This window comes from Aquarana catesbeiana, linkage group LG05, assembly GCF_042186555.1.
Source record: "Aquarana catesbeiana isolate 2022-GZ linkage group LG05, ASM4218655v1, whole genome shotgun sequence".
Lineage (NCBI taxonomy): Eukaryota > Metazoa > Chordata > Amphibia > Anura > Ranidae > Aquarana > Aquarana catesbeiana.
Genome location: NC_133328.1, coordinates 559,693,496 through 559,717,735, shown reverse-complemented (window position 1 = coordinate 559,717,735; position 24,240 = coordinate 559,693,496). Strand labels below are relative to the sequence as shown.

Here is a 24,240-nt window from a genome sequence, read left to right as displayed (position 1 = left end):
ATAGATTATGCTTATAGATAGCTTTATAATATGACCTTAGTAAAGGTAGGTAATTTTAATGACATTGTCTTAATATTCCAATAGCCAAGCCTTCTGTGCAAAATATAAACAGGCTTCTTTTATCTAGTCAGAGTTGCATTATGGAATTAAATTAAGCTAAATCTTAAGAGCAGTACTTAAATGGCTGATTAGCTTGCCAGGTCAGAGATAAGAATGAAGTCAAACAGTCGACATAAGTAGCTGATGCGGGCTGTCACTTAGAAGCACATCCCAGGGACAAGTCTGTAAGCCAGGAGCTTCTTTCCAGAGATAAGCCTGCAAAAATGGTAATGTATGGATTCATTTATAGCCATAAAATTCAATTTGCATATGTTGCTTACTGTATAAGGAGCACTCCAGTTGAGATATGGATTGGCTGTTTTCTCAGATTATGTAAACTTTATTATTATCATCAGAGCTGCAGTTTCATCACCGGGGCCTGTAGACACACACACATTTTATCCGGCTGTCTCAGCTTGTCTGTCAGTGTATATCAGTCTGTATACATTAGTCTGTGAGTGAGTCTGTGCTGGGTAGTGAGAGAGATATGGAGGCTGCCACTCCTGACTTTCCAATCTAATTGTGCTAGTTGCCTGGCTGTCACACTAAGTCTCTGTTTTCATTACTTTGAGTCAAGTATGCAGCTAGAGCTCTGGCTTCAGGCAATGCTCCCAGACAGGGGCGGCCTGACAACTCATAGGGCCCCCGGGCAATAGAAGTTTATGGGGCCACCTGTGTCCCTGCCCACACTCAAGCTACACCTGCACAGGGGGACACTGGGGGAGGGGAGAACACAGGGGGACACTGGGGGAGGCAGAGCAAAATGAGGGACACGGGGGGGGAGCACACAGGGGGACACTGTGGGGGGAGGGAGAGCATACAGGGGGACACTGTGGGGGGATGAAGAGGACACAGGGGGACACTGTGGGGGAGGGAGAGCACACACTGTGGGGGGATGGAGAGCACACAGGGTGACACTGTGGGGGGGAGCACATGGGGGGCACTGTGGGGGGGAGAGCACACAGGGGGACACTGGGGGGAGCACACAGGGGGACACGGGGGGGGAGCACACAGGGGGACACTGTGGGGGGGGAGCACACAGGGGGACACTGGGGGGAGAGCACACAGGGGGACAGTGGGGAAGGGAGAGGACACAGGGGGACACTGGGGGAGGGAGGGGACACAGGGGATACACTGTGGGGAGGGGGAAGCACACAGGGGGACACTGGGGGGGTAAGCACACAGGGGAACACGGGGGAAGCACACAGGGGGACACTGTGGGGGGAGAGCACACAGGGGGACACTGGGGGGAGAGCACACAGGGGGACACAGGGGGACACTGTGGGGGGAAAGCACACAGGGGGACACTGGAGGGAGAGCACACAGGGGGACACTGGGGGAAGAGCACATAGGGGGAACTGGGGGGATCACACAGGGGGACACTGTGGGGGGGGAAGCACACAGGGGGACATTGTGGGAAGGGAAAGCACACAGGGGGACACTGTGGGGGGGGGAAAGCACACAGGGGGACACTGTGGAAAGGGATATCACCGCTCTAGGTAGATCAAATTGGAGTGAACCTCTTCTCTAGTTTAGAAGCCACAGGTGATGGCAATGCATATAGTAATGGAATGGGGAAAATTCTAGACAGCCGCACTCCAAAAAGTAGCCTTTATTCGTCAAGAAAAATCAAAAATACATGCCACAGCAGAACGGACAGAAGAGCTGACGCGTTTCACACTATCAAACAGTGGCAATGTGAGGTTGGAGAAGGGAGTTGAAAGGAAGTACATAGAAGAGTTTGTGAAGGAAAGAGAACAGGGCTAGCTGCTGATGTCTACTACGAGAAGTACAAAGATTTTTTTTCGGTTGGCTTTGCTAAAACTCATAGAAATTAAGAGCGCTCACAGTGTGTTCTATGTACAGAAGTTATTGGTAATGAAAGCCCTACATTTAAAAGCTTTAAAGACATTTAAAGAAAATGAAGACATCAGCACGATGAAGCATACATTGAGGCTGGGTTACAGGAAGGAACGCTGGTCCGCTGGGAGACACCCGGACATGGTGAGGGGCCCAAGTGATCAGTGCTATAAACAGGGCTTGCGCTTGTTATAATGAAGCCAGTGTTGTATGATAAAACTGCTACATAACCCGGGTGCAGTTAAAGCGGAGGTCTGCCGAAAAAAAAATATTAAAAGCCAGCAGCTACAAATACTGCAGCTGCTGACTTTTAATATATGTACACTTACCTGTCCAGGGAGCCCGCGATGTCGGCAGCCGAAGCCGATCTGTCCATTGGCTCTCGGCTGCTGCCACTGCCATCCTCCGTAAGGGAATAAGGAAGTGAAGCCATGCGGCTTCACTTCCTGGTTCCCTACTGTGCATGCGCGAGTCACGCTGCGCGTCCTCTCTGGTTCCTGCTGTGTTCTGGGACCTGTGTGTCTCCCAGATTACAGCGGGGGAGGACAGAGTAGGCGCTGGAAGTGGCGTAGGTCACCGCAAGCGCCGCGGTGATCTATGCCAGGAAGTGGGAGCAAATACCTGTATTAGACAGGTATCTGCTCCCTCCTCCCCCCTCAAAGGTGCCAAATGTGACACCGGAGGGGGGGAGGAATCCAAAAAGTGGAAGTTCCATTTTTGGGTGGAACCCCACTTTAAATTTGAGCATGATAGCTTATGGGTTTTTAAAGTTTCATATATCAGTTGCCTAAATAAAAAAGGTTTTTACACTATTGGAGCCCTTTATCTTCTCTGATTTTATGAAATCCTTGACCATGGTGAGAGGAAGAAGCAGTGTTACCTTAGATGACTATTCCCTTGGGGAAACTGCTGACTACCCTACGCTAGCAGGGGTTAATCCTGTCTAGTGAGTTCTCATATGTGGTGGTGGCTCACTGCTGAACACGAGAGCACTATTTGAAGAGAATTTTATGATTAATAGAATTTGGTTTGCACAATTTGCACGGAGCACCTTTTTGGACATTATTGCACAAGATAAATGATAGCTGCAAGCAGCACTTGAAGGACATTATTCATTAATGGGCTTTCTCTTTTTAAAGCTGCACTATATGGATTATGCACTATATGATTATTATAAAATTATAATATAAGTAAAACCTTGGATTGCGAGCATAATTCATTTCAGAAACATGCTTGTAATCCAAAGCACTCTTATATCAAAGCAAATTTTCCCATAAGAAATAATGGAAACTCAACTGATTTGTTCCACAACCATTTATTCATAAGTCCTTCAGTTTATAGTCCATATAAAAAGATTATAGCAATGTGATAGGTTGTGTAACCATAAAATGTCCATCCACAAATGGAAGCCTCCACAAGGGGATTAGAAGCAAAATCCAGCAGGAGCTACAGAGTATAAAAGAGAAGAGAGGAGCCTCTAAGTGTAGCAATATGGTTACATTTAATGAAGGTACAACATTTAGCAACTCACATGGCTGATGATTTAAACAGGCACATCTATGTATGCAGGCATCTGGGGTAAAACTGTCCACATAGACCATCCTCCCCAACACCGGCTCTCACCGCTGTCAGTCTGCAATCGTGACCAGGAAGACTACCCTGCGATCTGAAAGCAAGGCTTGAAACGCTCGTGGAGCACAGTGTGGAAGGGATGAAGTCGATGGCAGTGAAGAGGATGGTCTATGTGGACAGCTTTACCCTAGATGCCTGCATACTTAGATGTGTCTCTTTTAATCATCAACCATGTAAGTTACACTTAGAGGCGTCTCTCTTCTGTTTTATACTCAGTTGTGACATGACGCTACTTGTATATCAAGACATCCCTTGTATATCAAGTCAAAATTTAGTTAAAAATTCCAAAATGCTCTCAAACCAAGTTACTCTCAAACCAAGGTTTTACTGTATAGTATAATTTGCGGTTATTGGTTTAAGTGCTGGATGGTTTACGTGCTGGATACTGGAAGTCCTTAATCCCTTCATTAAGGATGAAATTTTATGCAAACACCTCAGGTGTTACACACAACATTTGACATTCTTGGTTATTGAGCTAACATTTTTTGGTAACTGAGCGCAGGTGTTTAATAGGTACTCATTTTAAGAAAGTACTCACAACATGAAAACAAATCCAAGAAATTATTCAATGGCAAGGCAATCTTTGCCCCCCACCATGATATATTATAAGTACAGAGCTGCATAAATTACTGTTTGCATGATTGTTTTTGTTGTACAGTTATTGTTTTGTCATTGTATGTTATTGCAGACATTTTATCGGTTCCCAGTATAGTAACAATTTTCTTCAATGAACAGCTGCATGGTATTTCTCAGGTTGTGTTTCCTGATGGTGACAACAGTGGATCATGCCTGTGCAATGTATAATGAAACATCCACTTGTAGTATCCATGGGAACCTGTGTGACAGGGTAACAGCCCAATAGGGAGAGAGCATAACAGGAAGTGTTTGACCATAAAGGCAGGACCACGTGTATTTTTTTTATGAAGATTGCAGATCTAAAAATATTACAATAAATTGATTATTGAAAAATATATGACAATTGAAATTACTTTATAGGGATCCTGCCTTAAGCTGATGTGTAACTAGATAGTTTTGTTTGCAGTTAGGGTGTATCCAGCTTGACCTTTGTTTATATGTGCTTTGCTCGCTAGGTTCCTCCCAAGGTCTGGACAATAATTATTTCCTCCTACTGCTTGATGAATAATTATCTGTATTTGACAATCTCTGAAAGTTTTGGTCCAGCTATATAAGCTGAGGGGAGAGGGTAAATATTTGGAGCAACCTTCTAGAAGACTCCTTCCCTCTTGGGCTTTTGCTCGATGAGGATAATACCGGGAAGAGTTTTTTCTTATTTGGCCTTGTGCTAAGGCCTAAGAAAGGTAAGCTTCCTTGTTGGATGGTACATCCAGAAAAAAGCTACAGCAAGCGATGGCCACTTGTATGGAGCATCTCTAGAGAAATCAGGCAGATGACTACTTGTAGGGAGCCTCTTAGATAAATCAGGAACATGGCTACCTGTATTGAGCACCTTCAGAAATATTTGCTATGCTAAAGAGTGTCCTGGAAGGCTTGGGAAAACCTACCAATGGAGGACATTTCATGAGGACCTCGATGCTCAATGTTTTAATGGTACCTATGACTGCTTACATAGGGTCAGTGGGTCAATTGCTTTTAGAAGGCTTCTCATAAAAGGGCCATAACAGTTATGCTGCTATTAGAAGGCTTGGGATATTTTGCTGTTTTTTGGGTATTCTGTGCCACTAGCGCTCTCTCTGGAGGTTATTGAGTGAATAAACTATAGAAAAAAAATGTAAGTGACTGACACCCAACTGTTTGTTTTACTCCACAATAAGGCAAGGACCCACCTGTGCTAAATGCTAGCTACTACACCGCCCTACGCTTCTCAGGTGGGAGGAGTGGTACAAAATTATATATATAGAAGAACCCTGTGCTATTATACATGCACAAAAAACAAAATAAATGTACTACAAATAAACTATAATTATGTCACAATTAAAAGCTGCTTACACCCAATCGTGCAATCACCACACTGATATATAAAATATATACAAAAATACAGATGAAGCGCTTCCCACAATAACTCTATCTCTAAAGTGTCACAGATAAAATAAATAAGTGTTAAACTATGTATATTCTATTTCACCATATCAAAACAGAACACAAAAAATATCATAGACAATCATGTATGCTTTTATAACTAAATTGGGAAAACAATAAAAGGATACATAGTTCCTAAAACAATATTGTTTAGTCCCATACACCATCCAATCTTCCTGTGAGATTCTTGACAGTATTGCAATTCTTTCTGTGTTTCAGAAGCAAAAAGTTCATATTCTCAACTATAAAAAACTCACCAATGTACCCATCACCACACCTTATGGGTGTCTTTTCACCTTTTTTAATGTACCCCACTGAAATAACGGAGGTCAAATTAGCTTTGGTTAAAATCAGAGAACTTACGTCTGGATCCTTCTTAACTTATGGTCACCAGCCTCTCGTGGATAACATGGCCATTTTGTGAAGTACTTCCACACATGGGGTTTGTATATGCGATTTTACTCTTTATTCATTGTGAGTGCATTTTAATAAATATTTTAAATAAAAAAGTTGTAGTCTGCACTAAGTAAAAGTTACAAAACCTAAGTGCTAATTAATAAGTAAATAAATAAATATATAAAGAAAATAGATTACACTCATTGGTCTAGAGATAAGAAGCATTGCCAATATTTGCATAGATGTAAGTAGCCTCCTGCTTCCCATGTGGCAATGCTTTGGCCTGGAAGTAGGTCACACAAGTGCAGAACACTTCACTAGGGGATGTGGACGGTGTTGTGCCATTTTTCTCATACTAAAAACAAAGAATTTAATTTGGCATAGGGTTCAGGTGGGCTGCTAAGGACTGTTAGCAGAACAATGAAAATATGAACTTGTACCTTATTGTGAATGTTAACTCTAAATCTTGGGGTTTACCCTGACTACAGATTTGTTAAATCAATGCACAGTAAGAGGACCTCAGGACCTTTATTTTGTCTAGTTCAAACTGCATTTACATCACAGTCATTAATATGTAAAGGTAAATCTGCTATCACTCTATTATTAAGACATCCATATGTTGCTTGTTCTACTGGGAGCGAGCTACTTGGAATGCAATTTTCTCAGTCCTTTGACTTCTGACAGACCTGGATTAACATGGATTAGTGAGCACCAAACTGTGGCCAACAGCCAACATTTAGTAACATCCCTAGATGCTTATATAATGTAATATTACATTTTATTTAAAGTTTAGTAGCATTTTTTTAGTAGAAACGAAATATTTACTAAACTTTGTACAGTAATAATATTAGTACATATCAATGATCAACAAGCAACGATTGTGAAAATCCAATTATTTATTTATATATCTATAGTGTTTTCATTGAAATTCAATAAAATGTTAAGCTTAGCTACAATTCACCATTTACTGAAAAAAAGAAAATCAACAATACTTTCTAACTGAATACAACAAACACAGGGCATAAGCTCCTGATTTTGTTCAACACAAACTCAGACGGGTTGGTCGGTTGCCAAAGTTTAGCGAATTGTGATAGTTCATTGTAGAATCTGCTAATCCCAGTTACTGACATTTTCAAAGAATGAGTAGCTGTTGACAGCCACCTTAATCCTGTGCAAATATTTTTATTTATGTATTGTAATTCATGATTTGCGTTACAGATTTTAGGAATGCTTTTCATGATGCTACTTGAACTTCAAGATGAGATTCAAAGACTGTAAAATGAAATTAAAATGTTTTTGCTCAAATTAACACATTCGGTAAAGTTTTCCTTGAGTAGATAAGGTACACAATACTTTGTTACTGTTTAGTGCACATGGTAGCAATACTCATAAGACATGATTGTCCTTTTATTGCACCCTTTTGCATGTGTATGTACCTACTATTTGCCTAATAAAGTATTTTCTGATTTAAAAAAAGTTTTTAGGCATATGTGTACATTAAAGGAGAGGCAGTGCCATCACTATGTTCAGCTCTGTTGTGCCTGTGCATATAGGCCCAAAGCAAGACTTCTGAAGGATCTTCCCAACGCCTGCTCTTCACTTCTTGGTGACTGGGTTGAAAGGGTGCATACAGTGAAATAGCTTCACTGTTGAAAACATTAGAACCTGATGAACTTTGTTTGGTGCTCATGTCCAGAAGAGCTAACATTAGTAATAATTTATTTTTCATGTAGCTAGATTAGTCCACCTTCAGTGCAAGCCTAAGATTTGTAGAATTGTTTGGTGGTGCAGGTACAGTTATTGGAGCAAAGATTATTTGAACTACTCCGCTTTTGCTATGTGCATTACTTGTGGTCACACAGTTTTCCATGTATGTGGGGGTGCTGACAGGTTAATATATATTTTTTAACAGTAATTTATTTTTGACGTTTCATGTTAGAGCAGTATGGTTCCAACTCTACCCAATCCTCCCATCAGAAAACCTTGCATGCCTCCCAACTTTAGAATTTGGGAAAGAGGGATACATTAGCGAGATGCAGACATGTGACGTGCATTGTGCACAGTGGCGAAAAGTGGGTGCAGCTAAATTACACTAAGGTCCCTTTCACACAGGCGCCTCCGTGTATTTTCACCAAGCAGGCGGATGACAGGTCCGCCTCCGCTCCGCTGTGCAGAGGGGACACGGACACAGTCCTGCTCTCCTCTATGGGGAAATTGGATGGAAACGGACCGCCTGTCCATTTTCAACTGATTCGCCGGATGGATGGAAAATAGGACCACCATCCGTCAGTTTTTTTGCGCAGGCAGGATCGGATCGGATGGCGGCGGGTGTAAGCGGACAAGAGTCCACTGACATCCGCCGCTCCAGGACTGGAGGGTCCGATCAGGTTCGCCTGAAAAACTGACAGGGGGACCTGATCGGACAGCCCGTGTGAAAGGGCCCTAAATATTGGGTGTGGTCTCCACACACCATAATACTTATACTCATAAAATACTCCTTAACTGCAGTTTCACAAATGAGAGTCCTACACACATACATATGCTGCACCACTGCCTTTGCAGTGACATTGCTGCCAGAACTACTGTATGCTCATACTATAGAGCAGGAGATCATGCCACCTGGCAATATGTGCAGAAATGTGGAGCGCGTTCTGCAACAATGGTTCTGGCTATTGGCTCTAGGACACAGCCATGATTCGCATGAAGCTGAACTGTTAGTGAAATCCTAAGATAGATTTTTATAATTTTTTAACAAAATCCACATAAGTAGAGACTAGCAGGTGCGCTGATCAAGAAGACCCACGACTGGCTGGTACAAGTATTTCACTTAATATAATAGCTGACAGGGTGCTGCAGCTTTCTACAGATTCCACTGGGTGGCAGGAACACATCTGAACAAAACATAAAAAACAAAAAAAAATAAAAAGAGAGAGAGAGAGCACATCCGCCCTAGTGTAGCACAACTTTAATAAAAATTATTAAATAAAAACTTCCACAACATTTGGCAGAAGATATAATTGGCACATCAATGTTGTTATACGATTTTTGGGAATTTTCTATCATACACAATATATGCTACCATGCAGAAAATATCCCATTATGTGGGTTTTCATTTACATTCTGCCAAATAGCACATGTGCAGTGCACAGTGTGCTAGATTCAATGCAAGCCTCCGGTGATAACTGTCGCAGTTGCCAGTGTGCCGCTGTCAGTTCTTTAAATGGCCCTCAATTGGCTGTTGTCAAAGCTGGTCTCAGGTGGAGCACCATGGTAACTGCAGATCTAAATAGAGGCTAAGATGGCCTCCATAAGTCCCTCCATACTAAAGGTGAGCCAGGAATGTACACGGCAGGTGCCGGCAGGGGCCAGCACAGAGGCGGGTGGAGACAAAGAGGCGCGGGCACTAGCAAAGAGTAGATGGGTGACAGTCAGGAGGGGTAGAGGGGGGAGTGCCAGAGAGGCCGATCCAGGACTGGAGCATCCCAATAAGTACGCTCCATTGAGTGACATTGGTAAAACCAGTCAGGGACCAGCACTGCTGGAGATGAGGGACTCTCCTAGCTGCCAGGGGAAGAACTCCTCCAGTGAGAGTGGGGGGGCAGCAAAGGGAAAGGAAAGACAGATTCTGGTGGTAGGGGACTCAATTCTTAGAAGGACAGAGAGGGCAATCTGTAACCAAGACCTGAAGCGCCGAACAGTATGTTGTCTACCGGGCGCTCGGGTTCGGCACATCGCGGATCTTGTGGACAGATTACTGGGAGGGGCTGGGGAAGACCCGGCTGTCATGGTGCACGTTGGCACCATTGACAAAGTCAGAGGCAGATGGAGTGTCCTAAAGAACGATTTTAGGGACTTAGGTGCTAAATTGAGGAAAAGGACCTCCAAGGTAGTATTCTCAGGAATACTACCGGTACATCGAGCCACACCAGAAAGGCAGAGGGAGATTAGGGAAGTAAACAAGTGGCTGAAGAGCTGGTGTAGTAAGGAGGGGTTTGGGTTCCTGGAGGACTGGGCCGACTTCTCAGTCGGTAACCGGTACTATAGAAGGGACGGACTGCACCTAAATGAGGAGGGTGCAGATCTGCTGGGAATGAAGATGGCCAAAAAGTTAGAGGGGTTTTTAAACTAGGCGATGGGGGGGAGGGTCCAGAGACAGTGATAGCCAGCGCGGATGATATTCCAGAGGGTAGTGTTGGGGGCATTAGTGGTAGGTTAACCAAAGCACAAAAACACAAGGTGAATATAGTAGCAAGTCCTAGTTGCAATTTTGAAACACCCAATACGAGGACAATATGCGACCGGTCTAAACTATGTGGCATGTTCACCAATGCCAGGAGCATGGCAGACAAGATGGGTGAACTAGAGATACTGTTGTACAAGGAGGATTTGGATTTTGTGGGAATTTCAGAGACCTGGTTCAACAGCTCTCATGATTGGCTGGCAAACATTCAAGGGTATACCCTATACTGCAAGGATAGAGAGGGTAAAAAAGGGGGAGGGGTATGCCTATATATCAAGAATAATGTACAAGCGAATGTGAGAGATGACATCACTGAGGGAGCTAGAGAGGAGGTGGAATCCTTATGGGTAGAGCTCCAAAGGGATGAAGCTAAGGGGAAAATAATACTGGGAGTATGCTATAGGCCCCCTAACCTGAAGGAGGAAGTGGAGACGGATCTCCTATCACAAATTGGATTAGCAGCAAGGATGGGAAGTGTTATCATAATTGGGGATTTTAATTATCCAGACATAGACTGGGCGGAGGGAACCGCGCATTCATTTAAGGCTCGCCAGTTCCTTAATGTCTTGCAGGACAATTTTATGGGTCAGATGGTAGACGCACCAACTAGAAATAAAACATTACTGGATCTACTGATTACCAACAATACAGACCTGATCACAGATGTGAAAATACGGGGCAATTTAGGTAACAGCGATCACAGGTCAATTAGTTTCAGTATAAATCACACAAATAGGAAACATAAAGGGAATACAAAGACACTGAATTTCAAAAGAGCCAACTTCCCTAAACTACAAACCTTGCTAAAAGGCATAAATTGGGATAAATTATTAGGAACAAAGAATACGGAGAAGAGATGGGTTTGCTTTAAGAGCATATTAAATAAGGGCATTAGCCATTGTATCCCATTGGGTAATAAATTTAAAAGAGCGAACAAAAATCCTGGATGGCTTAACTCCAATGTAAAAATGCATATAAAAGCAAAGGAGAAGGCCTTCAAAAAATACAAGGTTGAGGGATCATCCTCAGCATTCAGACTTTATAAAGAATGCAGTAAGAAATGTAAGGATGCAATTAGGACGGCCAAGATAGAACATGAAAGACACATAGCGGAGGAGAGCAAAAAAAATCCCAAGAAATTCTTTAAGTATGTAAACAGTAAAAAAGGGAGGACAGACCATATTGGCCCCATAAAGAACGAGGAAGGACATCTGGTTACAAAGGATGGGGAGATGGCAAAGGTATTGAATTTATTCTTCTCCTCAGTCTTCACGAGTGAATCGGGGGGCTTCAGTAACCAAAACTGCAGTGTTTATCCTCATGACACAACACAGGAAGCACCTCCATGGTTAACAGAGGACGGAATTAAAATTAGACTTGAGAAACTTAACATTAATAAATCACCGGGACCAGATGGCTTGCATCCGAGGGTACTTAGGGAACTCAGTCAGGTGATTGTCAGACCGTTGTTCCTAATTTTTACAGACAGTCTATTGACTGGAATGGTACCAGCTGATTGGAGAAAAGCCAATGTAGCACCAATATTTAAAAAGGGCCCAAAAAACATCCCTGGGAATTACAGACCAGTTAGCCTAACATCAATAGTATGTAAAATCTTGGAGGGGATGATAAGGGACTATATACAAGATTTTAGTAATAAGAACGATATCATTAGCAGTAATCAGCATGGATTCATGAAGAATCGTTCTTGCCAAACCAATCTATTAACCTTCTATGAGGAGGTGAGTTGCCATCTAGATAAAGGAAGGCCCGTAGATGTGGTGTATCTGGATTTTGCAAAAGCATTTGACACAGTTCCTCATAAACGTTTACTGTACAAAATAGGGTCCGTTGGCATGGACCATAGGGTGAGTACCTGGATTGAAAACTGGCTACAAGGGCGTGTTCAGAGGGTGGTGATAAATGGGGAGTACTCAGAATGGTCAGGGGTGGGTAGTGGGGTTCCCCAGGGTTCTGTGCTGGGACCAATCCTATTTAATTTGTTTATAAACGATCTGGAGGATGGGATAAACAGTTCAATCTCTGTATTTGCAGACGATACTAAGCTAAGCAGGGCAATAACTTCTCCGCAGGATGTGGAAACCTTGCAAAAAGACCTGAACAAATTAATGGGGTGGGCGACTACATGGCAAATGAGGTTCAATGTAGAAAAATGTAAAATAATGCATTTGGGTGGCAAAAATATGAATGCAATCTATACACTGGGGGGAGAACCTCTGGGGGAATCTAGGATGGAAAAGGACCTGGGGGTCCTAGTAGATCATAGGCTCAGCAATGGCATGCAATGCCAAGCTGCTGCTAATAAGGCAAACAGAATATTGGCATGTATTAAAAGGGGGATCAACTCCAGAGATAAAACGATAATTCTCCCGCTCTACAAGACTCTGGTCCGGCCGCACCTAGAGTATGCTGTCCAGTTCTGGGCACCAGTCCTCAGGAATGATGTACTGGAAATGGAGCGAGTACAAAGAAGGGCAACAAAGCTAATAAAGGGTCTGGAGGATCTTAGTTATGAGGAAAGGTTGCGAGCGTTGAACTTATTCTCTCTGGAGAAGAGACGCTTGAGAGGGGATATGATTTCAATTTACAAATACTGTACTGGCGACCCCACAATAGGGATAAAACTTTTTCGCAGAAGAGAGTTTAATAAGACTCGGGGCCACTCATTACAATTAGAAGAAAAGAGGTTTAACCTTAAACTACGTAGAGGTTTCTTTACTGTAAGAGCGGTAAGGATGTGGAATTCCCTTCCACAGGCGGTGGTCTCAGCGGGGAGCATTGATAGCTTCAAGAAACTATTAGATAATCACCTGAATGACCGCAACATACAGGGATATGTAAGGTAATACTGACACATAATCACACACATAGGTTGGACTTGATGGACGTGTGTCTTTTTTTCAACCTCACCTACTATGTAACTATGTAACTATGGCTCTGTCCTTGGTGAATAGGAGGGTTTAGTTCCCCTCTAAAAACAGTCACATTTAAGACATATCATGAATGACAGCTTTCACATTTGCTTGTGCTCTCAACCGAACTGTCAAGCCATCAAATGGCTGGTGTCATAACTGATCACATGTGCTGCACCATTTGATCTGCAGATCGAACAAAGGCTAAGATGGCAGCTTCTTTAGCTGTAAAAAATAGGAGGATTTAGTTCCAGTTTAAGAATGTTTTTTAGGCCCTTGATCTCCTGCTAAGCACTAGACTACCAGGGCCTCCAATGTGACTATAATGCTTGCTCCAATACCAGTGGTCAAAGACTATAGCTGGCTAGCGTAACTGCACCTATAGCAGCCCCTGTTCCCTTAAGACAAGCAAGCCTACTGGTACTTGGTTTCCCCCAGGGATTAATACACAATGCTATAGTTGCTGGCCAATGGTAAAAGAGGCAGAGCAAAGATATGTAAAGGATTACTTGTGGTTCTTTAAAGAGTCAAGCATTGACTGATGATCAACAGGTGAGTAGTATGTGGCAAAATCCAGTGGCAGGCAGAAGTCAAGGCTGATGGCACACAGTACGCATAATCCAGAGCAGAAAAGAGAATAATTCAGAGACAGACACGTTGAAGCGTGTGGGTGAAAGGTGGGTTGTAATGGATGCAGTAGATTTGTGTTATTGGAGTAAACTGCTTTAAAGTACTGTAGCACCATCAGTGTGTGGCAGGGTTGCCAACTGTCAGTAAACTAAATTTACAAACAGTTTGTATAATCCGTAATTTTTACATCTGTCCATAAATGTCCGTTATAGACATTCATAGACAGATGCAAAAATTAGGGATGTTAGGAACTCTTCATAAATTTACTGACAGTGGGGCAACCCTGGTGTGTGGCCCATGTATTCCTGTATAACCCAGGGACAGGCAGAGGTCAGGGCAGGTGGCAGATATTAGGGATGGGCCGAACACCCCCCCGGTTCGGTTCACATCCAGAACATGCGAACGGACCGAAAAGTTTGCGCGAACATTCGAACACCATTAAAGTCTATAGGACTTGAACGTGAAAAATCAAAAGTGTGAATTTTAAAGGCTAATATGCAAGTTATTGTCCTAAAATAATGCTGCCCCAGGGGACATGTATCAATGGAAAAAAAGTTTTAAAAACGGACGTTTTTTCGGGAGCAGGGATTTTAATGATGCTTAAAGTGAAAAAATAAAAGTGAAATATTCCTTTAAATATCATACCTGGGGGGGTGTCAATAGTATGCCTGTAAAGTGGCGCATGCTTCCCGTGCTTAGAACAGTCCTTGCACAAAATGACATTTCTAAAGGAATAAAAGCCATTTAAAACTGCTTGAGGCTTTAATGTAATGTCGGGTCCTGGCAATATGGATGAAAATCAGTGAGACAAACGGCATGGGTACCCCCCAGCCCATTACCAGGCCCTTTGGGTCTTGTATGGATATTTAGGGGAACTCCGCACCCAAATTAAAAAAGGAAAAGGCGTTGGGCCCCCAGGCCCTATATACTCTGAATAGCAGTATACAGGCGGTGCAAACAAGACAGGGACTGTAGGTTTGTTCTTATGTAGAATCTGTTTGTAATTTGGAACAGGTACATTTTGTAAGTGTAGCTCCAGCCAAAAAATCTATTTTAAAGCTTTTTGGAAAACATAGGGAAGGGTTAGCACCCCTGTAACATTTGTTTTGCTGTCTGTGCCCCTGTTCAGAAGATTTCACCTCACTTTCTGTCCCAATGACAGTTGGATTTTGAAAATTTTGGGTTTTTAAGGGAAACATGCATTGGTTATAAATCAGTGGACGAGACACCTTTTTCCCATATTAACTCTTACAGGAGAGAATTTCCCTTCCTAGGGGTAGATTTCCTCTCACTTCCTGTTGTCTCCCTTCGTTTGTAAGTAGGAGTCGTTTGTAAGTCGGATGTTTGAAAGTAGGGGACCGCCTGTATATACTCTACGGCCTGCCCTATACACTCTGTGGAAAATTGGGCCTTAGGTGTTGGTGGTACCAGAACACTGTAAGCCCTCACAGTTACTCTTGGTGGGCACTAGAACTGGCCCTGTTGTGAAATATTATATCAAGAATTGTAATTACATGCCCCTGTTAAACAGGGGCATAAAAATTGGGCCTTAGGCGGTGGTGGTGGCACAATACTGTAAAGCCTCACAGCTACTTTTGTTGAGCGCAGGAACAGGCCATGCTGTGAAATATTAGATCAAAAGTTATAATTACACGCCCCTGTTAAACAGGGGCATAAAAATTGGGCCTTAGGCAGTGGTGGTGGTACCACAACACTGCAACCCCTCACAGATACTCTTGTTGAGCGCAGGAACGAGCCCTGCTGTGAAATATTAGATCAAAAATTGTAATTAGACTCCCCTGTTAAACAGGGGCAGAAAAATTTGGCCTTAGGCAGTGGTGGTGTTGCCACAACACTGCAACCCCTCACAGATACTATTGTTGAGCGCAGAAACGAGCCCTGCTGTGAAATATTTGATCAAAAATTGTCATTACACGCTCCTGTTAAACAGGGGCAGAAAAATTGGGCCTTAGCCACTGTTGGTGGTGCCCAGAACCAAAAATGTTCTTAGAAGCTATCAACATGAACATTGAGGAGGAATAGGATAGTTACTCAGCATAAAAGGATTGTCACTCAGCATCAGCATAGGCAGTCTTGAAGGGATCTCACATTCATAAAAAAAATTAATCAGTCATAAAAATGAATCAGTCTTGGTCAGGTGCTTGGTAGCTGGTGATCCAAAACTGATTCATTTTTATGAAGGTGAGCTGATCAACTGAGTCGGTGGACAGGCGCACTCTGTGATCGGTTACAAAGCCTCCAGCAGCACTGAATGTGCGTTCTGAAGGAACGCTGGATGCAGGACAGGCCAGTAGCTCAATTGCATACTGTGCAAGCTCTGGCCAGTGATCCATTCTCAAGACCCAGTAGCCCAGTGGATTTTCGGCTCCAAGTCTGATCTTGCCCCTAGGTATTCCTGCACCATGTGAATCAGACGCTGACGATGGTTGCTGAAACCGATCAGACCTTGGGGCTGCGGACTAAAAAATTGTCGCATTGAACGCATCAGATAGACGGCCACCTTCTCCACTGCTCCTTCTGTGACTGACCGAAGCCTCAGCAACATGTCCAGGAGGACCAGGAAATTGTAACCTCCCAGGCTCTGGAAACACATTGCACAAACCTTTCTGCAAAGCCTCCTAAAGATGTTTCATCCTCTGCTCCCTCTGCGATGGCTGGATAAGTTCCACCACCTTACCCTTGTAACGTGGATCAAGAAAGGTTACCAGCCAGTACTGATCCCTCTCCTTGATACCACGAATCTGAGGGTCCTTTCGCAGGCTTTGCAGGATCAGGGAGGCTATGCAGCATAGGTTTGCTGAGGCATTCGGTCCAGAGTCCTCTGGGTCACTAAGGACGACCTGATTCGCAGTCACCTCCTGCCAGCCACGTACAAGTCCATGGGTTTCTGGGGACTGGAAACGATCCCTTGAAGACTGCTGCTGATGCTGAGTGCCAGGCTCCACCTCCATGCTGACACAATCCTGCTCCTCTTTCTGTGTGATAGGCGGGCCTGCAGGTATGCTGTCTGGATAAAGCAGGCCTTGAGAGGTAAGGAAGTCCTCCTCCTTCTCCCTCTGTTCTGCCTCAAGTGCCCTGTCCATTATTCCACGCAGCGTGTGCTCTAACAGGTAGATAAGAGGGACAGTATCACTGATGCATGCACTGTCACTGCTCACCATCCTCGTGGCCTCCTAAAATGGTGACAGGACAGTGCATGCATCCCTGATCATGAGCCACTAGCATGGCGAAAAAAAGCCAAGCTCCCCTGACCCTGTCCTTGTGCCATACTCGCACAGGTAGTCATTGATGGCCCTCTGCTGCGTGTGCAGCTGCTGCAGCATTGTCAACGTTGAGTTCCACCTGGTGGGCATGTCACAGATGAGGCGGTTCTTGAGCAGGTTGCATTCCTTTTGAAGGTCAGCCAGCCCAGCACTGGCATTATATGACCGGCAGAAGTGCCCACAGACTTTCCTGGCCTGCCTCAGGAGATCCTGTAAGCCCGGGTACCTGCACAAGAACTGCTGCACCACCAAATTAAGGATGTGAGCCAAACAGGGAACATGGGTGAAGTGTCCCTGTTGGAGGGCAGAGAGGAGGTTGGTGCCATTGTCGTAAACAACCATTTCTGGCTGAAGCTGGCGTGGTGTCAACCACCTCTGGGCCTGCCCCTGCAGAGCTGCCAGAATCTCTGCCCCAGTGTGGCTCCTGTCCCCTAAGCAGACCAACTCAAGCACCGCATGGCATCTTTTTGCCTGAGTGCTTGCATAGCCCCTAGAATGCCTAAGGAGCACCGCTGGTTCCAAGGACAAATCTGCACAGGAAGAGGTCATAGAGGAAGAAGAGGAGGGGCTGGAGGAGAGAGGTGTGGCAGAATCACCACTACCAGCATTTTGGAGGCGTGGTGGCGGAACAAGCTTCAACAATACTGCACCCTGTCCTGCATCCTTCCCAGCTGCCAACAAGGTTACCCAGTGCGCCGTGAAAGAAAGGTAACGTCTCTGTCCATGCCTGCTGGACCATGAGTCAGCGGTAATATGCACCTTACCGCTGACCGCCCTGTCCAATGAGGCCAAGACATTGCCTTCCACTGGCAGTAGAGAGCCGGAATGCCCTTCCAAGAAAAAAATTGGCGTTTGGGAACCTGCCACTGAGGTACCGCACATTCCACAAATTCTCGAAAGGGGGCAGAGTCTACCAGCTGAAAAGGCAGCAGTTGGAGTGCTAGCAATTTAGCCAAACTAGCATTCAGCCGCAGAGTAGGGATGAGCCGAACACCCCCCGGTTCGGTTCTCACCAGAACTTGTGAACAGACCAAAACTTTGCACGAACGTTAGAACCCCATTGAAGTCACTTTCGAAATCAAGGGTTTGGGGACCCGGGTCCTGCCCCAGGGCACATGTATCAATGCAAAAAAAAGTTTTAAAAACGTCAGTTTTTTCAGGAGCAGTGATTTTAATAATGCTTAAAGTCAAACAATAAAAGTGTAATATTCCTTTAAATTTTGTACCTGGGGGGTGTCTATAATATGCCTGTAAAGGGGCGCATGTTTCCCGTGTTTAGAACAGTCTGACAGCAAAATGACATTTCAAAGGAAAAAAGTCATTTAAAACTACTCGCGGCTATAATGAATTGCCGGTCCGACAATATACATAAAAGGTCATTGATAAAAACTGCATGGGATTTCCCCACAGGGGAACCCCGAACCAAAATTTAAAAAAAAAACTGGCGTGGAGGTCCCCCTAAATTCCATACCAGGCCCTTCAGTTCTGGTATGGTTATTAAGGGGAACCCCGCGCCAAAATTGCGTGCTACAATCGGATGTTGGTGTACCGCTAGCAGATTGCCAGGAAGTGCTTGGGACACCTAGTTCTACACCTTCATTCTTCTCAGTGCAGGTCTCTGAGAGGACTGAAGTTATAGTGGGGTTGGAGATCCCAGCTGATGAGGAGCAAGGAGAGGTCTGCCTTGTTCTTTGGTGTGGGTCTTTTAAGTACTGTTGTCAACGGACTGACATATGTCTGGTCAAGCATGTGGTGCCCAAGCGGCTGCTGTTTTGGCCAAGCTTGATACGCTTCAGACATATGTTGCAAACAGCAACGGTGCAATCTGCTGCACCCGTATCAAAAAAGGCCCACACCAAAGAACTTTTGGAAAAACGGGCGGAGTCAGCAGTGCCCTGCACATGCAGAGCTCTGTGGTGTGATGCAGTCAGTTGCCTGCACCCACATAGAGTCAGTGACCTCATCATCCCCTCCATCCTCGCCACTGGAGCAAACCTGGCAGTATGCTGCAGCTGGGGGTATATGACTGCCAGTTTCTTGTCCTTCTTGGGCACCCCCTCTCTCTTAGCTCAAGTTACTGCCTTCATCCTCAACCTGGGTACCATCATAAGAGCCTTCAAAACGCTGCGCATCCTCCTGCAACATGTACCCCACACTGTGGTCGAACAGTTCAGGGGACTCCTCAGGGCATGATGGTGGGGCTAGGGAAGGAGTGATTGACGACACTGAGCAAATGGAAGAGGCCGCTTTGGCAGCTGCATTTGCAGACAAAGTACCCTGAGCATGGGTGACAGAGGATGTGGAGGATGAGGACAGCTTGGTCATCCACTCTACCAACTCTTCTGCATGTTGTGGCTCAACACGGCCAACTGCCAAAAAAAAGGACAAGCATGCCCCACGGCCACGTGCTGAGGATGCACCGTGTCCACGACCAGCACTGTTGGCTGTAGACACTGCTGCCCTCTTTTAGTGCCCTGTGAGCATCTGCCTCTCCTTGGTGGCCTTCCAGACATACTGTACAATTAGATTAGCAAAACAACGCCTGAAGTTTAGGGATGAGCTTCGAGTTCGAGTCGAACTCATGTTCGACTCGAACATTGGCTGTTCGCAAGTTCGCCGAACAGCGAACAATTTGGGGTGTTCGCGGCAAATTCGAATGCCGCGGAACACCCTTTAAAAGTCTATGGGAGAAATCAAAAGTGCTAATTTTAAAGGCTAATATGCAAGTTATTGTCATAAAAAGTGTTTGGGGACCCAGGTCTTGCCCCAGGGGACATGGATCAATGCAAAAAAAAGTTTTAAAAACGGCCGTTTTTTCAGGAGCAGTGATTTTAATAATGCTTAAAGTCAAACAATAAAAGTGTAATATCCCTTTAAATTTCGTACCTGGGGGGTGTCTATAGTATGCCTGCAAAGGGGCGCATGTTTCCTGTGTTTAGAACAGTCTGACAGTAAAATGACATTTTGAAGGAAAAAACTCATTTAAAACTACCCGCGGCTATTGCATTGCCGACAATACACATAGAAGTTCATTGATAAAAACGGCATGGGAATTCCCCAAAGGGGAACCCCGAACCAAAATTTAAAAAAAAAAATGACGTGGGAGTCCCCCTAAATTCCATACCAGGCCCTTCAAGTCTGATATGGATATTAAGGGGAACCCCGGCCAAAATTTAAAAAAAAAAATGACGTGGGGTTCACCCTAAATTCCATACCAGACCCTTCAGGTCTGGTATGGATTTTAAGGGGAACCCCGCGCCAAAAAAAAAAAAAAAAACGGCATGGGGCCCCCCCAAAGATCCATACCAGACCCTTATCCGAGCACGCAACCTGGCAGGCCGCAGGAAAAGAGGGGGGGACGAGAGTGCGGCCCCCCCTCCTGAACCGTACCAGGCCACATGCCCTCAACATTGGGAGGGTGCTTTGGGGTAGCCCCCAAAAAACACCTTGTCCCCATGTTGATGAGGACAAGGGCCTCATCCCCACAACCCTGGCCGGTGGTTGTAGGGGTCTGCAGGCGAGGGGCTTATCGGAATCTGGAAGCCCCCTTTAACAAGGGGACCCCCAGATCCCGGCCCCCCCCTGTGTGAAAGAGACAGTTTTTGACAATTCCTTTATTTAAATACTTCTTCTTTCTTCTATCTTCCTTCATCTTCTGGTTCTTCTGGCTCTTCTGGTTCTTCCTCCGGCGTTCTCATCCAGCATCTCCTCCGCAGCGTCTTCTATCTTCTTCGGTGCGGAGCGGCCCGGAGAAGAAAATGAAGAAGAGCAGAAAAGAAGAAGCGAAGAAGATGAAGAAGATGAAGAGAAGAGCGGAAGCCTCCCCCCATGCCATGGGTGCGGAGCGGCCCGAGGAGAAGAAGATAGACGCCGCGGAGGAGATGCTGGACGAGAACGCCGGAGGAAGAACCAGAAGAGCCAGAAGAACCAGAAGAACCAGAAGATGAAGGAAGATAGAAGAAAGAAGAAGTATTTAAATAAAGGAATTGTCAAAAACTGTCTCTTGTCATTTTTAACATTTTTGACACTTTTTGTTAGTGAAATGGTAGGGGTACTTTTGTACCCCCTTACCATTTCACACAGGGGGGGGGGCCGGGATCTGGGGGTCCCCTTGTTAAAGGGGGCTTCCAGATTCCGATAAGCCCCCTGCCCGCAGACCCCCACAACCACCGGCCAGGGTTGTGGGGATGAGGCCCTTGTCCTCATCAACATGGGGACAAGGTGTTTTGGGGGCTACCCCAAAGCACCCTCCCAATGTTGAGGGCATGTGGCCTGGTATGGTTCAGGAGGGGGGGGTGCACTCTCGTCCCCCCCTCTTTTCCTGCGGCCTGCCAGGTTGCGTGCTCGGATAAGGGTCTGGTATGGATTTTTGGGGGGACCCCACGCCGTTTTTTTTTTTTTTTTGGCGCGGGGTTCCCCTTAAAATCCATACCAGACCTGAAGGGTCTGGTATGGAATTTAGGGGGAACCCCACGTCATTTTTTTTTTTTAATTTTGGCCGGGGTTCCCCTTAATATCCATACCAGACCTGAAGGGCCTGGTATGGAATTTAGGGGGACTCCCACGTCATTTTTTTTTTTTTATTTTGGTTCGGGGTTCCCCTTTGGGGAATTCCCATGCCGTTTTTATCAATAAACTTCTATGTGTATTGTCGGCAATGCAATAGCCGCGGGTAGTTTTAAATGAGTTTTTTCCTTCAAAATGTCATTTTGCTGTCAGACTGTTCTAAACACTGGAAACATGCGCCTCTTTACAGGCATACTATAGACACCCCCCAGGTACGAAATTTAAAGGGATATTACACTTTTATTGTTTGACTTTAAGCATTATTAAAATCACTGCTCCTGAAAAAACGGCCGTTTTTAAAACTTTTTTTTGCATTGATCCATGTCCCCTGGGGCAGAACCCAGGTCCCCAAACACTTTTTATGACAATAACTTGCATATTAGCCTTTAAAATTAGCACTTTTGATTATTCATGTTCGTGTCCCATAGACTTTAACGGTGTTCGCGTGTTCCAACGAACTTTTTTCCTGTTCGCATGTTCTGGTGCGAACCGAACAGGGGGGTGTTCGGCTCATCCCTACTGAAGTTTACTAAAAACAGTACACCCGGAATGGCCTACAGTCAGGTATAGGCTTGGCTAGACTATATATATATATACAAGCCTGTATAAATATATATATTAAATGAACTGCACTGAGTCACCTGCCTGCCTGCCTGAAAGTGTCTTTGAAAACGCACTCCAGGAATGGCCTACAGTCAGGTATAGGCTTGGCTAGCATATATATATATATATATATATATATACACATATATGAAATGAACTGCGGCTCACTGAGTCACCTGCCTGAAAGTGTCTTTGAACACGCACTCCAGGAATGGCCTACAGTCAGGTATAGGCTTGGCTAGACTATATATATATATATATATATATATATATATATATATATATATATTCAAGCCTGTATGTATATATTAAATGCACTGCAGCTAGCTGAATCAACTGCCTGCTTGAAGTATATTAGAAACAGTGCACCAGGAACGGTCCGCAGTGAGTTCCAACTAAACTGTATACAGTGGATATATATATATATATATCGCAGTCTGACTGTATATATATATATATATATATATATATATATATATATATATATTAAATACACTGCAGCTAACTGAATCAACTTTCTGCCTGAATTTTATTAGAAACAGTACAGCAGGAACGGTCTGCAGTGAGATCTAGCTAAACTGTATACAGTGGATATATATATATATATATATCTATATCTATATCTATATATAGATATAGATATAGATATAGATATATATATATATATATATATATAGATATATATATATATATCTATATATATATAGACATATATATATAGATATATATATATATATATCTATATATCTATATATATCAGTCTGACTGTATATATATATATTAAATAGTGAGATCTAGCTAACTGAATAAACTGCCTGCTCAAAGTAAATGAAATGACACTCTCTCTATCTCTCTCTCCGCCAGCAACACACTACACAAGGCCGATGTGCAGGCGGCCTTATATAGTGTGGGGCGTGGACTTAACCCCCTGAGCCATAATTGGCCAAAGGCACCCTGCCTTTGGCCAATTATGGCTCTCTTCGCTGACGGCACTGTGATTGGCCAAAGCATGTGGGTCATAGTGCATGCTTGGCCAATCATCAGCCAGCAATGCACTGCGATGACGCAGTGCATTATGGGTCATGACACGCTGCTCGAATTTGGCACGAACGGCCCATAATGTTCGATCTTCGAATGATCGAACAGCCGATGTTTGAGTCAAACTTATGTTTGACATGAACAGACAGCCCATCCCTAGCAGACAGTAAGCATTAACCAGGAACACACAGAAATCAGGGGAGTGGCAGCCAGTAAGCATCTTCCAGGCACAGGCAGAGGCCAGGGCAGGCAGCAAAGAGAATAATCCTGAGTTTAAGAAAAAAACAGAGGAGAGTAATGCAAGGACTAATAGGAGCAGAGGAGGCATTGCTGCCAAAGTAGGCCCTGTTGCCCAGAAAAAAGCCTGAACTGCCTATAGGGAGGTGGAAACTCACGGTGTTCCTAACAGTTCACTCCAAACAGGCACAAAATACTCATAGTTACATAGTAGGTAAGGTTGAATAAAGACAATAGTCCATCCAGTTCAACCTGTGTAATACCTGTGTAACCTACTCCATTTCTAGGCTTCTGTCTTCCTCTTTGATTTAAATCATCCAACAGTGACTCTTTGCAAGCATTCATTGAGAGATTTTACATTTCTGACAGTTAAACAGATTCTTTGCTGTAGTTCATTGAGAGAGGTTCAGGAGCAGAATATTGTGTACCTTGTGGAGTGGGTTGTGGAGGGCCTGGGCTGCTGCCTTGATTTCCTTGAAAGTTAACTGGACCTAACTATTTTTAAACAGGTTTCATGGTACATGAAATCCAATGGCTCTCTATAGAACAGGTTTTCAGTTTTCCAAACAACATACAAATGGCACCATGTGCTGGAGATTGCAGCAGATAAATGATGTTCATGTACACAGGATGCACAAAGTGCAATTACACATAGCAACCAACC

General features: G+C 44.3%; 1 protein-coding gene across 1 annotated transcript in view; it reads left to right on the top strand.

Annotated features, from left to right (window-relative positions):
- The first annotated feature begins 204 nt into the window (after nt 1-204).
- The window catches only part of CNGB3 (cyclic nucleotide gated channel subunit beta 3), a 427,114-nt gene continuing 403,078 nt past the window's right edge, over nt 205-24,240 (top strand). Inside the window, exon 1 of the mRNA XM_073631915.1 lies at nt 205-326. Within this exon, the coding sequence (XP_073488016.1) occupies nt 324-326 (3 nt within the window). The 5' untranslated portion in view covers nt 205-323. The remainder of the gene's footprint in view (nt 327-24,240) is intronic.